Raw genomic sequence first — 15,714 nt, forward strand, 5'->3', positions numbered from 1 at the left:
ATATACTGGAGGTGATTAAATTATTTTCTCCCCAGCAGTGAAGAATTTACAGGATTGGGCTTGGCAGGCAGGGAGTTTTGTATAAGTGGCACATTTTTCATCAGTCCGTTTTGTAGACGGCTCAGCCGGAAGGTGGGTAAAGTGTGTCCTCCATCAAAGAGGGCACGTGTTGCGGTGTGACCTGGCCACCTGACCCAGTGTTGTGAGTGGGTAATCTTGGATCAGCCACAACCCCTGATAGGTGGGTCCCGTGTTGCTGGGGTGCAATCTGACCAATGGGGTGCTGAGAAAGAGCAGCAATCCGGGACCTATATAAGCCCATGTGAGGCTACTGAGCTTCCTCTTAGGGGCTATCGCATCGGAACACCTGCCCACCTATCCCTATATTTAGGGCTTGCGCTTGACCTTGCTATGCCGTTGTGTGTCGTCTGTCATTGGGACAGGGGCACGGCAGGAATCTTCCCCACTTGGCTGATTGGCTGGTGCCATTTGGGTTTCGCCTGCTGTGTAGCAAATAGTCACAACTTGTAAGTTGTGGATAGGCTCTGGTTCAGGTGATAGGCGTCGCACGTGATGTGGCCACGCCTATGCAAATGTAGGATATTCCGGTAAAGGAATCCAGGTTTGGCATTCCCCAAAAGGGGTTCGGCCCACACCCGAGTCCAGGGGACATCAGGTCGGCTGTTTGGGGCACCTTCCATCAGCTGTCCCTGGTGTTCATCCTTGGCTGTCCTTAGAACATGGCTCTGGGACAGCGCTGCCTGCAAGGGTGCAGGGAGATAATTGAACCAGAACCCATGCAACCACTCACTTGATTGTAATCAATAAAGTTGTGGCCTAAATTCTGCCAAAAAACCAAACCAAATATCTGTCTCCTGTGTGAATTTATTTTGAGGAAAGGTAAAAGGTCTAAACATGCAATGATTAGCAGCAGTTGCAAAGAGACCTGTCTTGGGGAAGATGACCTCAGTGCCCATGGTTTCAGAATCTGTAGCTAAAGTCTGTTATTTTTCCAGATAGTCCAGCTTTTCCTCAACTAGAAGGACGACAGCGGGGGAAGTGGCGGAAGATATCTGCGTGGAGATTCCGCAGGCAAAACGATCCAGCAAGAGGAGGATAACTGAAATTGTATTCTAAATTCCACCTCCACCTAATGTGAACCTGTTTCTTGGGCCTAGTTATTTGTCCCTAATTTCCTTCTAATCCTGTCCACCCACCCTGTCTTCTACATTATCAGTTTGGGGCCCAAAATAATTGAATATATAGCAAGGAAAGGGGAGATGATTGTGCCTGCCACATCTAATACAGCAAAGCGTGTTCTCTTTCCTGGAGAGCACGTGTTGCGGTGGGGACCAGTAAGACACCCCTCTGTTGCTGGGCGGGTTAGGATAGATGGTCTCTTGTAATTGGGTCCAGGGTGTAGCTGGGGAGATTTGTATGTAGCAATTTGTTGATTGACATGCCAGAGTCTATATATTGTCTAGCACACTGCTCATTCCCCCTCTTCGCTGCGTGCATCGGATCTCCCGTCCTCCCTCCCTTTTACTAGGCCTCTGTGTATGACCTTGCTATGCCTGTCATGGGGTCATCTGCTTTTGGGGCAGGGGCCTGGTAGGAATTTTTCCATTTGGCTGATTGGCTGGTGCCATCTGGTTTTCGCCTACTGCGTAGCAATTAGTCACAACTTTGTAAGGTTGGCGGTTAGGCATTGGTCTATTTTGGTTGGTGGAGGGGTCAGAATTGACGGTGGCTGCCCCTCCAATGCTGCTGCCGCGTGGGGAATTCCGTTAAAGGAATCCAGGGGCTCACTATGCTTTTGTCCGTATCCCCCGGTCGGGGGCCAGGGCCACGCAAGAGCCCCTGGGAACATTTGGGGAGAGGCGAGGGCCAGACCCCCGGCTCCAATTCTCTCCCCAAATAGGGTTTTCCCCTTACTGACAAATGTCAGTTCTGTCCCTAGAGTGACAGATAGTCTGAACCAATGCCCAAGCAACCACTCATGTAATTTGTATTTGAATAAAGTTGTGGTCAAATTAATGCCAAAAACCTTAAACTTAAATTCATGTCTGAAGTGTGAATTATTTGAGGGGTGGTCTGGGGACCTCAACACGCAACTGCATTTTTTTTGTGAATCTCATGCCTTCCCTCATTTTAAAATAAAGTTTTTAGCCCCATGGGATCTATAGAAATCCTTTGAAATATGTGGGTGTTTGCTTGCTAAAAGCTCAGAAATCAGAGGATGAAAAATGTTTTATTATGCTGAAATGTGCAAGATGTTTCTCATCTCTTTCCAAAGCCTAGAATTTTTATAGCCTCTTTTATATGGAAAAGCATATTCACCCATGGTTCTTCATATCCCTTCCCCTTCTGCTCTCCCTTGTTCCTGACAAAAAATGGCAATAATCAAATGACAAAATTAAATCAATTTCTATACATTTCTCCCTATTACATTAATATTAATTACATTATTGAGGATGTAAACATAGATGTACTGTTTTGAATTACAGATGCCCTTTAACCAAACACTGTAACAATGGGTTGGTGTACAGAGAACTCACTAATATCTATGGTTTATCATCCTGCAGGCCAAATGTCTGAGTCCTTTGAAGGTTCAGGTACCATTCCGACCAACTTCACTCCAGTGGCTTACAACACTGCTATGAATGGGACCTTAATGGTTTTCCATGGTTTGCAGCTAGTGCAACAGTTGAAGCTGTTGATCATTCTGATGTACACAGGTGTGGTCATTATTGGGATGGTAGGCAACTGCCTTCTGGTTCACGTCATCCTGCGTGTGAAAAAGATGCACAACGTCACCAACTTCCTCATTGGGAACTTGGCCCTTTCGGATGTGGCCATGTGCACAACCTGCGTCCCGCTGACTCTCGCCTACATTTTCGAGCCACGCGGCTGGATTTTTGGCAGTGCAATGTGCTACTTTGTCTACTTCATGCAGCCGGTCACAGTCTACATCTCCATCTTCACCTTGGCCACCATCGCCGTGGACCGGTACATAGTCATCATGCACCCCCTGCGACGCCGGATCTCTCTGCAGCTCAGTGCATACATGGTCCTCTTCATCTGGATTCTCTCCTGCTGCTTGGCGTTACCAGCCATGGCCCACACCTATTATGTGGAGCTGCATCAACAGGGTGTCATCCTGTGCGAGGAATTCTGGGGGGAGCAAGAGCACCAGCGACAAGCCTATGCATTGTGCCTGCTGCTGATCACTTACCTCTTCCCTTTGCTAGCCATTCTGATCTCTTACTTCAAGATCTTTCTCAAGCTGAAGAACAGGGTTGTGCCAGGGTGTGTTACTCAGACTCAGGCAGACTGGGACAGAGCCAGGCGGAAGAGGACATTCTGCCTGCTGGTCATGGTAGTAGTGGTGTTTGGGGTGTGCTGGCTTCCCCTCCACACTTTCAATCTCATCCGGGACATTAACATAAATGCAATTGATCCTTATTATTTCAGCCTGGTCCAGCTGGTTTGCCACTGGTTTGCCATGAGTTCGGCATGCTACAATCCCTTCATATATGCCTGGCTCCATGATAGCTTTAGAGAAGAGCTTAAGAAATTAGTGGTCTGCCATAGAAAAGTAGCTCCTTCTGGGCAAAGTGTGACTGTAAGTGTTGTGATCTGATCACTTCTCCTACAGCTGATTTTGCAGCTGATCTTGGGTCTATCATCCCAAGCCTCTAAGGTCTACGTGCAAAATAAAAGTTTCAAATAACAGCATGTTGTATGCTGGCAAAAACCATGACTCCATGCAATGTGACATGTGGTGTCCACTAGATGTTGTTGGTATCCAACTCGTATCAGCCCCGGCCAGCAAGGCTAATGATCAGAGATAATGGAAGCTGGAGAGCTAGAGGGCACCATGTTGGCTGCCCCTGGTGTAAAGTAAATCCATAGTGTACTCTGCAGATGGATGGTTTGTGGGGAAAGGAACACTGAAAGGGGGAGAACAGAAATTAAGAGTTGGCATTTTAAAAACAACAAGAACATTGCACCTTAAATTAGTATCAGTGAAAGTGTGTGGGTGTAGGAATTTCACTTCTTGCTTTGTCACGGTGTAGCATAACATTGTTTATAAGGAATGTGAATGTCATTAATATCTAGTATATGTCTTAAAGTTCTGCATGTATAATACATAGTTTATAACTAATTATGACAATAGAGTTGTGTTCAGACTGCAGGGAAATGCCAGCATTTCAAGCTACACTTGCAGAGGTTTCTGCACTTCGTAGTGTTTTCATGATTTGCGATTGCCTGGAGATATTAAATGCTGAATTCTGTCTCTCACTCTTATCAAATTTGCACATCAGATGTGAGCAGAATAGAAATGGTTTACTGAACATTAGACTTCAAGCAAGACTCTCTTGATCACATTCTCTTGGAATACACATGTTGTTTGTGTGATTGTGAAATAAAAAGGACAATGGTGGTGATTTCTACCTGATAAAATGACACCTTATTGAAACACATACCAGAAGTTAAACTGGATGTTTACGTGAACTTTAAGATGACATAGAAGACCAGGACAGAATGTAAATGATACAAGACCTGCATCCAGCTCTCATTGTAAGATATATATTTGAACAGAGGGAAATCAACTGGATCATAGATTTCAGAGTGACAAGTACTGGAAAGCAAGTTTCTCTTATCCTTGCACTCTATATTAAAATAAAGCACCCTTTTGATTTCTAAGAGTGTGCAAATTTTATTAGAAATTTGCCATAAGCCAAGAGAAAAGTGCCCTGTGCCAGAGGTGTCTGTACGATTTTGTTAACAAACATACGAATAACCTCAGGGCATGAGCAATGGTGTACAATTATGGGAAGACACACTTCTCTTACAGTTCAGAAAGTAATGCATATTCTTAACTGCTTTCTGGATTACTGGGTTACTGTTAACCACTGGCAATGTTCCCTGTGAATGGTAGACACTTTCAATAGACGTTAATGGCATTTGGTGCTGTATCTAAGGCAGAGATGGGGAATATTTGGCCCTATAGGTTTTGCTGCTGCCTAACTCATCATTCCCAGCCAGCATGAACAATTATCAAGGATTTATTTTCGGTGGGTGGTGGTGGTACTCCAACCTAGATCTAAGGTGTTGCTAATGTGAAGTATTATTGGATGGACAAGAATGGGAATTAAATATTTCATATTAAATAAGTATGGTTATGAAACATACTCTGGGCTATTCTCATACAGGGTCATTTATTATAGCAGGACCTTTGAGATGTGAATCTCCCATGTCAGGTCAAGTAGTCCTCTCAACATTTTCATACCCACAAACCACTTCTGTGGCTGCTAAATTGGTTATCAAATCACTGGTTATTGAATTATTATGTCAGGCAAACTCTTGACATCATTCTGAACCCTCTTTGATGTGGGAGCTTGTTACGCAGGTGGATAAGAGGGAGGGGGGGACTTGATTTTGCTGGGATAGGGAAGTGGATTTTAAAGCTAACACAACTTTATCCCCAAGGTTCTCTGTCACTCTGGTTCATTTTCTCCATGAAATCTAACAAAACAAAGGTTTATTTTATATATGCATGTGAGTATACTGTATGTAGGTCCACATAACAATTCTCCAGAGTTTATAGAAATAGCCATTATAACCCTTAGTAAAAACTTTATCCCCTGTCTTCTTTGTTTCAAACTCCTATTATAGGATTTGTTAAAACGGGAAATATTTAGAGCTGGCTTTTAAGTCTTACCACAAGGCACACAGGAAAGGTAGGCTTTTTGCAGCCTAGATGTCATAAAGGAAAGAAGTGCAGCCTCATCAGATTGGGCTGTGTTTAGGGGGCACAGAAGCTGAAAAAAAAGCCAACGGTTGCTCTTCCCCGGTAGAAATCATGTCTATCTGGATTCAGCTACTTGTGAGAAACAGACAACACGTTAAAATGACACTGGCAACATCAACAAAACTTTACCCTCAGACATTCATGGGTAAGTGGATACAGGTAGGTGTGCCCTAATGCATAGACCCTATGCGATGAATAAATGCCTCCGTTGGAAGCAATAAGACTTCTGAATACCAGTTGCTGTAACCCACAGAAAGGGAGACTGCTCTTATACTTGGGCCTTGCTTGGAGGTTTCTCACAGGCATCTGGTTGGCCACTGTGAGAACAGGATGCTGGACAAGATGGGTCACTGACATGACCCAGCAGCTTCTCCCTCTCTTCTTATGTTGACTTGGAGAATGGACACTTCCTTCCTGAATCTTCCTTCCTGAACCTTCCCGAGGACTGCCGGGCTCACTCACTCAAAGGAGAAAGGGGTTGTGATAGACATGGGTTGTCCTCCTGTGAGACATGTGCAGCTATGAGGAGCCCAAACTAGTTCGTAAATTGATCCTGGAATCCCAGCCAGGATGAGTTTCTCTTTTAGCTGGAGGTCAGTGGTGGCTGAGCATTTGCTGCCTCAGACTAAGAATGTATGACTGCAGTAACCATTTTAGCTACCGTGGCATCATGCTACCTTTCTCTCTGCTGCAATTCTTTACTATCAGTAATGTTGTGGCCCTCACTGGAACCAAGGCCTGGAGGGGTGTCTCTTTATTCCTTGGTGTCCAGGAAACATTGGAACTGAGCCACCCACTTTTCCTGGATTTAGCAAGCCCTTTCTGATAGCCTGAATGAAAAGTGCAAACCACACTGTTATGTACTGAGTTGAATAGGATCCAAACTGCAGCAGTCTGATTGGTCCTAGAACAATAGGATTGAGATTGCAGCAGTCTGACTGGTCCCAGAACAATAGGATTGAGATTGCAGCAGTCTGATTGGTCCCAGAACAATAGGATTGAGATTGCAGCAGTCTGATTGGTCCGCAGGAGCCACCCAATCCAGCTCCAGGTGGAAGTGAATCCACACTCTGATTGGCATACAGGAGTATCCCAGAATTAGCCAATCACGTGGGGCCCATTGTGTAAATAGTGTATATAAAGCAAACGTTTTGGGGGAACTGCATTCCTCACTACTATGAGCTGAATAAAGAGCATGAAATTCACACTAGACTCCGAGTATCTTTCACACACTTAGCACATGTCTGGGATGGAGAAAGTGGCCTGTTTTCCTTTTACAAAATGAAATATTGATTTTTAAATCCTGAGGAATAGCACAAGGTGTTAACAGCAAAGAAAACCTTCAAATTATGCTGGATATCAGAGAGTGTGATTGGGAAGATGTGATACCTCTCTGCATTTTTGAGAATATAAGCCTTCCAGCCTTTTCCTTAAGGCAGGCTGACATGCAAAGCCATGAGCAAATACAAGGGAAATTGATGGCACAAGGTCTTTGGGATACTGTAAAGGTCAGTATAAGAGGCTCACAAAAGGGAGGCAGGAGTTGACTATAAAAGCCCACAGTTCCTCTTTCCTAATTACAGGTTAGCAGAAACCAAGCACTTTCTGGCTAATGGTTTGTTGTGATTCAGAGGTGGGCTCTATCACTGATGATGCTGTGGAATGCACTCCCTGTTGATATATGAAAAGCCCTGTTTATATTGGCATTCTGCTGGCTTTTGAAGACACACCTGTTTATGCAGGCATTGCCCTGAGCTCTCAGACTGGGTCGCCTGTTTTAATTACCGTGTTGTTTTAAAAGGGATTGTTTTATTGTATATTCCAAATGTGGATGCTTACAATTCTCACTGGATGACTTTGGGACAATCACTAACTCTGGCCGTAGCCTACCCCAAAGGTTTGCTTTGAGAATTACTGGGCCCAGAGCATGTGAGCTATCCTGAGGATCTGGGAGAAAAGATGAGATAATGAAATCATCACTGTCATCATCTTTAAAAATCTGCTGTATCAAGGCAAACTTTTGTAGCCTGCCAAGCAACAGCAGATCCGTTCATTTATTTTTAGAGACAGGAGACAGAGATTGTGTGAATTCAGCTCAGTAGCTGGAGGAATAAAGCACCCTATCTCCCAGCCACCTAAATATTGCCATCTTGTCTAATACAATATCCGTAGCTTCACTAGCAGCCAGAGAGGAACACACCTGTGATGCTTTAATTGTGTCAGTCAACAGGGGAGAATTGCCAGTGTCTCTCCAGAGTTTCAGTTTGCAGCCAATTGAGAGAACATTTTCACAACAGCTACAGCAGTGACTCTTTTTTTCTTACGGTTATTGACTAATTAATTGATGACTGACACCAGGATCTTAGAATACCTATTTGCTGAAGTTTTTCGCTACTCAAAACTTTAAATAATATGCAGGAATTGTTTGGTAGCCTCACAATATGTTGGATTCACAAAACGGGCAAGCAGGGAGGGTTTCCGCATGCTAGTCGGCTGCTTATGTTCTCTGCGAGACCCCTTCTGCATAAAGAGGTTTCAGTATGGAGAAGGTGGGAAGCAAATATAGTCCAAATCAGCCTTGATTACATTGGCTGGAGGGAGGGAAATGCCGCTGTGATCACAGAAACGGCCCACAGTCTAATCCGGAATCCAGCTACAGAGTATTGTATTTAAGTCAATTTATTCTAATTGAACTAAAATCAGCTTAAAGCCAAAATCCTCTAGTTTACTGGTAGGTGGCCCACAGCCAGAGGTTCAGATAATGTCAGGAAGAGTTAATAAGTATTTTGAGAGGAAGAGAGGGCAGAAACATTACAGACACTGCTCGTAGTCAGAAGGATGGTGATGGTCTGGAACATGATTAGAAATTAAACAATGTTCTGATATTTTCTTTTTTCCTGTTGAATTCCTGACTCCTCACTACTAAGTATTTGTGCTAATCTGCTGCATCAACATACCACATTTGTGCCTGCAGTGTTAAGCTAATCCAATATTTAGCACCACTTTAGCAACATTGCTACTGAAACACCCTATAGTGAATATGGACACACTACCTCTCAGGTCTGTATTGTAAATTCTGTAATATATCCCCATACAGTGCTGATCTGAATGCTGTTAGCATGGATTAACCCAGCAAACGAGTAAGTCCCAACTTTCTCATGAAGAGAATGCACCAGCTTCCATGAGTTTGTATCTGGCAACCGTTTTGTATTAAGTTTTAATTTCTATAAAGAATTCAAGAGAGAAAAAGCCCTGAACAGCTATTTTACCTACAATATGTTTTAGTAGTCATCGACTACTCCAAATGGGCTGAGGCCTATGTCCTTCCAGACCAGGAAACCATTGCTGTGTCCTGGTTTTTGTTGAGACATGCATTGGTATGCATGGCACACCTAGATGCACACAGACCAGAATGCAAGTTTTGAGTCAAAACCCTTTCACAAGATTTGTGAGCTGCGGGAAATCCACACAGTGGTCGCACTAGCACGTCCTTTAACAATGCTGGGACCACTTTCTCTCTAAAAGGACTTCTGGTCCCATTCATTCATTTTATCCCGACTAGAGGCTATAAGTCATGAAAGGCAAGGATCCAGTGAACATGTGGTTCCATGAACCTGATAAAGCACCTTGCACACATTTGTGGACCTCACAAACTGAAAGATATTCAGTAATATACACCCAGCCAATGCTCTGGGCAGCTTCATGGACTGGCCTACCATAATTGGCTGCAAGCAATTTTACCCTCAAAATGCCTCACACCAAAAACCTCTCCCAGCAGGCTACCACTGATCCTACTCTGAGAGCCAGTGTGGTGTAGTGGTTAAGAGCGGCAGACTCGTAATCTGGGGAACCGGGTTCGCGTCTCCGCTCCTCCATATGCAGCTGCTGGATGACCTTGGGCTAGTCATACTTCTCTGAAGTCTCTCAGCCCCACTCACCTCACAGAGTGTTTGTTGTGGGAGAGGAAGGGAAAGGAGAATGTTAGCCGCTTTGAGACTCCTTCAGGTAGTGATAAAACGGGATATCAAATCCAAACTCTTCTTCTGTTTAAAAGGCCATAAGCCACTCTGGAAAAGCTCCATAATTCATACAAGTATTCAACTGGATTCTTCACAAGTCTTCCTCCACTTGCATCCTGCACACAGACAGGCAAAGTTCGTGGGTGTTTGCTTGTTTAGTTTTCTGTTTGCTCGATTCCCTGTGAATGTCAGCCTGGAAAAATACATAGAGGTGAGGGAGGATTTGGGTGTTGCAGATATTAATATTGCTCAGTTTGAAGTGACTGGAAACTTAAGAACGAACTCCTTTTGAAATAAAAGTATTATCCATAAAAACATTATCCAAACTTTTACTGGCAGAACTCTTTAAAATAAAACAGAATACATCAAATGTTAGATCCAAAATATCCAAAATATGTATTGTGCTGTCCAGCACAGGCTTAGCATCTTAGAAAATATGAAATAATTCAAGCAGACCTATAAGCAAAGGTATCTCTATCTCCACAGCCTGCATTCCAGCCTCCAGACTGTTAACTTTCGTTTCAGGAGAGCTTTGTTTACAACCTCATTCCATTGAGTTTGGGAGACAAAGACTAAAATGCAACTCCCTTTGTGATATGAGCTGTTTACTATTGTGTTCATGGGCATGGGATCATAAGGTGAACTCTGCGCTACCATAAATCAAATTACTCGTTCTTGGTTTTTTCTATTCTGTAAAACAAATAATGGCATGGCCATCTAAGTAATTCAAATACCAAACAAGAAGAAGTGGGAGAAAATGGGAGGACTTAACTTCGATAATTATAATATCTGTGAGATTTAAGAAAGACATCACACCAATGGTTTATCACTTGGTAAAAACAAACAAACATTAAAACACATTTTTTTCACCTTTGCTCTACAGGGGAGGGGGCAAAGTATTCTATTGGGATCATTTGATCTGGAAGCCTTTTACTGGGATCATTTTCAAACAAAAGAATGATAGCAATGGATAACAGGCAGAAAGAGTAATAGTGTGAATACAAAAGTCATAATAATCCACAGTTAAGTTTTTGCCTCACACTTTCCAGGCACTGACCTGTGCTTTACAGCTCTGTATCCAAGCTCTCTTTTTCCCCGCCCTAGAGCTTTCTACATTAAAACTCCTCTCTTTAAAGCTGAAGTGCAACAAACTGCAAGTTTCTGTTTGCTCCAGATCGGCAGCAGAGAGTGGGTTTTTAATGGGGAATGCTCCGAAACAACAAAAAAGCTCTGAGACACTGAACTTTAAGCATGGGCCATGCCTGGGAAGCATGGAGGAAAAGGAAGGGTGGACAAGCCCAAAAATGCTGAAATACTAAATAAGGAATAAATGAACTACCAGACTCCCTAGCATGATGCAGCCAAATAATCTTTTGAAAACAAAAACGTCATCCGACTTTGAGAACTGTCAATCCATCAGATTCAAAAATATACTTTGCTTATTTTCTTTTGCACTACAGCTGGGCTGAATATATGAAAACAACCCAGAGGTTAGAATTCTGGTTTTACGGAATGCCTAGTAATCAGAGAAACTGACACTCATAATTAAATATTCTTCAATATTCATGAATCACAGACCAGATTGTCCAACTTCCATGTAGCTGAGTCCCTCTAGTGGTAGCAGCACTGAGAGCTCTTCAGCCTTTTAGCATTATTTCCACTCATTTAAAGTCAGCAGGTCTATTTATTTTTTTGGTAAAATGATGATGCAACAGAGGATGAGGACAAAAACTTGGACTTCACAAACTATAACTGATTTAATGATGGCACGTAAGGAACAACGTAATGCTGTGGCTGGCCAATGGGGATATACCCTGCAGAAATGTGCGAGGAGCAAGTACTGAAAGCTGCTAAAAGCATTGATCTCTAGCTTTATGATATATCACACAGCTCACTTGCAGTCTCTCTCTCTCTCTCTCTCTCTCTCTCTCACACACACACACACACACACACACACTTTCTGCTGGCCATGGATTCGCGGGGGAGATAAATTGGAAGCAGCAGTTGCAAACTGACATGTACAAGAAAATCAAATGACTTCTGGAGACAAAAGCTGTAAGTACCCTCGTTTTTTGCCTATTGAACTGCATGCTTGTGAAGTTACTGGGTTAACGTGCAACAAAAGAGAGAACACCAGTAATCGAATTGTACTTGGAAGAAAAGGAAAACACACCCAGCTGTCGTCAAGGCTTTTTCTTTTCTTTTACAGATGAGCATATATTCCCAATGGGGGCAACTCTATTATTCATTCAAGCTGATCCAAAGTGAATGAGTGTGCGTGTGTGTATGCTTGTCCTCTAGTCGTCCCAAAACTGCAAAGGAAAAAGACAATGAATCTGGAGAATCTGACTTCCCAGAGCTTTCTTTCAGCAACCCACAGCAACACCAGCAATCTCTTCCTGGGGCTCCAGTTGGTTCAGTTCTTCAAGCCGCTCATCATCCCTTGCTACTCCCTTGTGGTTTTTGTGGGCATCATTGGGAATTATCTCCTCATCTACGTTATCTGCAAGACCAAAAAGATGCACAACGTCACCAACTTCCTGGTAGGCAACCTGGCCTTTTCGGACATGCTCATGTGTGCCACCTGCGTCCCCCTGACCCTGGCGTATGCCTTTGAGCCCCGAGGCTGGGTCTACGGGCACTTCATGTGCTACTTTGTGTTCCTGATGCAGCCAGTCACCGTGTTTGTGTCTGTCTTCACCCTGACTGTCATTGCCGTGGACAGATACTACACCATGGTGTATCCCCTCCGCAGGAGGCTCACGATACCAATCTGCACCTATATCCTGGCCGGCATTTGGCTGCTGAGCTGTGTGCTGGCTGCCCCAGCCCTGCTGCGCACGTACTACGCCGAGTTTCCAGAGCTGGACTTTTCCATCTGCGAAGAATTTTGGTTTGACAGGAAGAGAGATCGCTTAGCTTATGCCTACAACACCCTCATTTTCACCTACGTCCTGCCCTTGGCAGTCATCTCAGTCTCCTACCTGAGGATATCTGTCAAGCTGAAAAACAGAGTTGTCCCTGGCAACGTCACCCAGAACCAAGCGGAGTGCGACCGAGCCCGGAGGAGGAAGACCTTTCGCCTGCTGGTCCTGGTGGTGGTCGCTTTCGGGGTTTGCTGGCTGCCTTTGCACATCTTTAATGTGATCAAGGACATCGATATCAAGCTCATAGACAAGCAGTATTTCAATCTAATCCAGCTGCTTTGCCACTGGTTCGCTATGATGTCTGCCTGCACGAATGCATTCCTTTATGCCTGGCTGCATGACAGCTTCAGGGGGGAGCTGAAGAAAATGTTCGCCTGGCCGAGGAAAAAAATAGGACCAGCCACCAATTGCATCGTGGCTAGCGTGGTGCTGTAAATATGGGCTTTTTCCCGGCTGCTGTGGCCTCTTTCGTGATGAATGTCGAAAGTTTCTCTTTGTACTGTAATTAACATGTGAGCATGCACAAGGGATATTGGATGCTAAGTTTAATGAAACCCAAATGATGCCACATAAAACTTGTAGCCAGAATTAATTATTTGAATGAAGGCAAACAGCACACAATTTATTTCTTATCGCAATATAGCTTGCTTTCAAGCACTATTACTGCTTTGCAAATGGTGGGTTCCTTATTTATTTATTTATTTATTTATTTATTTATTTATTTATTTCATACGCACCGCACTTTTCCTCAAGGCAGTATACGTGGTTCTCCTTCTCTTCATTTAATCTCCACAGCAACCCTGTGGAGTACATTAGGCTGAGAGGCAGCGACTGGCCCGCGGTCACCCAGTGAGCTTCGTGGCTTCGTGTGGATTTGAACCCTGGTCAACCAGGTCCTTAGTTAGTCTGACATCGCACACCACTGGCTAGAATTGGAGTAGGGTAGGAAAGGAATGGAGAAAGAGTTGTGTGAGTTTTATTAAGCAGTGAGAGGAGGTCAAAGAGAAACACTGCAGTGAGGGAGAAGTGGAGAAGAACATAAGAAGAAACTGCTGGATCAGGCCAATGGCCAGTGTGGTGTAGTGGTTAAGAGTGGTAGACTCGTAATCTGGTGAACCGGGTTCGTGTCTCCTCTCCTCCACATGCAGCTGCTGGGTGACCTTGGGCTAGTCACACTTCTTTGAAGTCTCTCAGCCCCACTCACCTCACAGAGTGTTTGTTGTGGGGGAGGAAGGGAAAGGAGAATGTTAGCCGCTTTGAGACTCCTTCGGGTAGTGAAAAGCGGGATATCAAATCCAAACTGTTCTTCTTCTTCTATCCAATCCAGCATCCTATTCTCAATGCCAGGGGCGTAGCTAGCTGCTCTGCCACCCGGATCAGCAGGGGCAGGGCGATCTGCCCACGGGGGCACTGTGGTGATCCACACTCAGGGGTGCCGCGGCAATCCGCCCAGGGGAGCGCCGCAGTGAGCTGCCCACTGAGTCCACCTGGCGGACACAAGCCCCATGCTGACGTTTCGGGCAGCATGGGGCCCCGAGCCACCGCGTCACTCTCAGGAGAGTCATGTGGCTGGGGTACGCTGCAGGCCAGGCCCCGCGGTAAGTGCCGCCCCCCACGGTGTGCATTTTGTCACCCCCCCTCAAGGATGACACCTGGGGTGGACCACACACCCCGCACCCCCTTCCTATGCCCCTGCTCACCACAGCCAACCAGTTGCCTGCAGAAAGCCCATAGGTCAGACCTGAGTGCAAAAGCTCTCTCTTCATGCTGTATATCTGCAGTATAATTTTATAATGATGTTAACACATACGTATCTATATACAGTTGCAAGCATTGTTGTATCTTGTTATGTGCTGGTTATTTTAAGAAACATGAAGTGTATATGAAATAACAGGCAGATAATATTAAACATATAAGAATGTGTACTATAGGCAAGCATTGCATCAGTGGGTGGGGTGGAGATAATGAATGAGAACAAAGCAGGTTCGGAGGAGAAAAGTTAACCCTTTTGTTCCCTGCCATGTTTCTCAGGAAAATGAACTTCCTGAAGCTGGTATCTGCTTTTGGGGGGAGGGAGGATAACCCCCCCCCCAATGGTGCCACCCTAAGCCACAGTGTCCCTCCATTTCCTATCCATGTCCCATTTCCCAAACTTGAAAATTCAGTTTGCATTACCTGGTGATCATTTTCTCATTGTTACATGTGAAAAACAAACCTAGGCTGGGATATTTCCCCTTCTTTTTCGATCCAATGTTTTTGTCTGAAAAAGTTGGAAATGTCATAATTCTGATGCGTGAGACAGAGGGATACGTTTGTTTTTTAAAAAATGAAATCAAATAAAATGTTCATTGTTGCCAGGACAGTTTTTTTTTTAAATCTGCACCAGGAAAAGTCAAATGAACAAATGACTCTCCTCCTCCTCCCACTGTTAAGCATCACTTGTGAAACTGCTTCTAGAGTGACTTGCTATGACAAAATGCGAGACCTTCTATCTCTTGTACAGGCCTTTTCCCTATATCTGTACAACTCCAAACTGAGGCGACTTGGCATTTAGATATGAAGAGAGAGGCTGGGCTGTACCCTCTACTTCCACCACTTCAAGTGAAGCGGAGATAATTTGGACAATTTGGATAAAGCGGAGATACAGGAACAAGCTGAGACTGGCTTCTTTTTGTTTGGGACACCCTCTGGAGATTCTCTCCCTCCAAACACACACAAGAACCCCTGAAATCTATAAACCTCCCCAGCCCACTTTAGTAATGTCAGGCATTGGGTCTCTGGAAATATATTGTTCTTGCTATTTTCATTTTCTTAACAAAATAATGCCCTAGCATTAAAAAAATAAATCTGTCTGCTACGTTGATATAAGTAGTAAAGTGGGGTGTAATTTCTTTTAAAATGAACAAACCATTCGGTATAAAGGTCAGTGAAACACACTGTGTGGGGAAAG

General features: G+C 44.2%; 2 protein-coding genes across 2 annotated transcripts; both read left to right on the forward strand.

Moving 5' to 3' along the window:
• Positions 1–1,080: 1,080 nt before the first annotated feature.
• LOC117046305 (prolactin-releasing peptide receptor-like) lies at positions 1,081–4,387 on the forward strand. The gene is made up of 2 exons (XM_033148099.1): positions 1,081–1,155; positions 2,586–4,387. The coding sequence occupies exon 2, from the start codon at positions 2,591–2,593 to the stop codon at positions 3,641–3,643; it is 1,053 nt and encodes a 350-aa protein (XP_033003990.1). The 5' UTR covers positions 1,081–1,155; positions 2,586–2,590; the 3' UTR covers positions 3,644–4,387.
• A 7,665-nt stretch (positions 4,388–12,052) lies between these two features.
• Positions 12,053–13,393, forward strand: LOC117046306 (prolactin-releasing peptide receptor-like). The gene has a single exon (XM_033148101.1). It carries the CDS (start codon positions 12,168–12,170, stop codon positions 13,197–13,199), a length of 1,032 nt encoding a protein of 343 aa, XP_033003992.1. The 5' UTR covers positions 12,053–12,167; the 3' UTR covers positions 13,200–13,393.
• The last annotated feature ends 2,321 nt before the right edge of the window (positions 13,394–15,714 follow it).

This window comes from Lacerta agilis, chromosome 5, assembly GCF_009819535.1.
Source record: "Lacerta agilis isolate rLacAgi1 chromosome 5, rLacAgi1.pri, whole genome shotgun sequence".
Classification (NCBI taxonomy): domain Eukaryota; kingdom Metazoa; phylum Chordata; class Lepidosauria; order Squamata; family Lacertidae; genus Lacerta; species Lacerta agilis.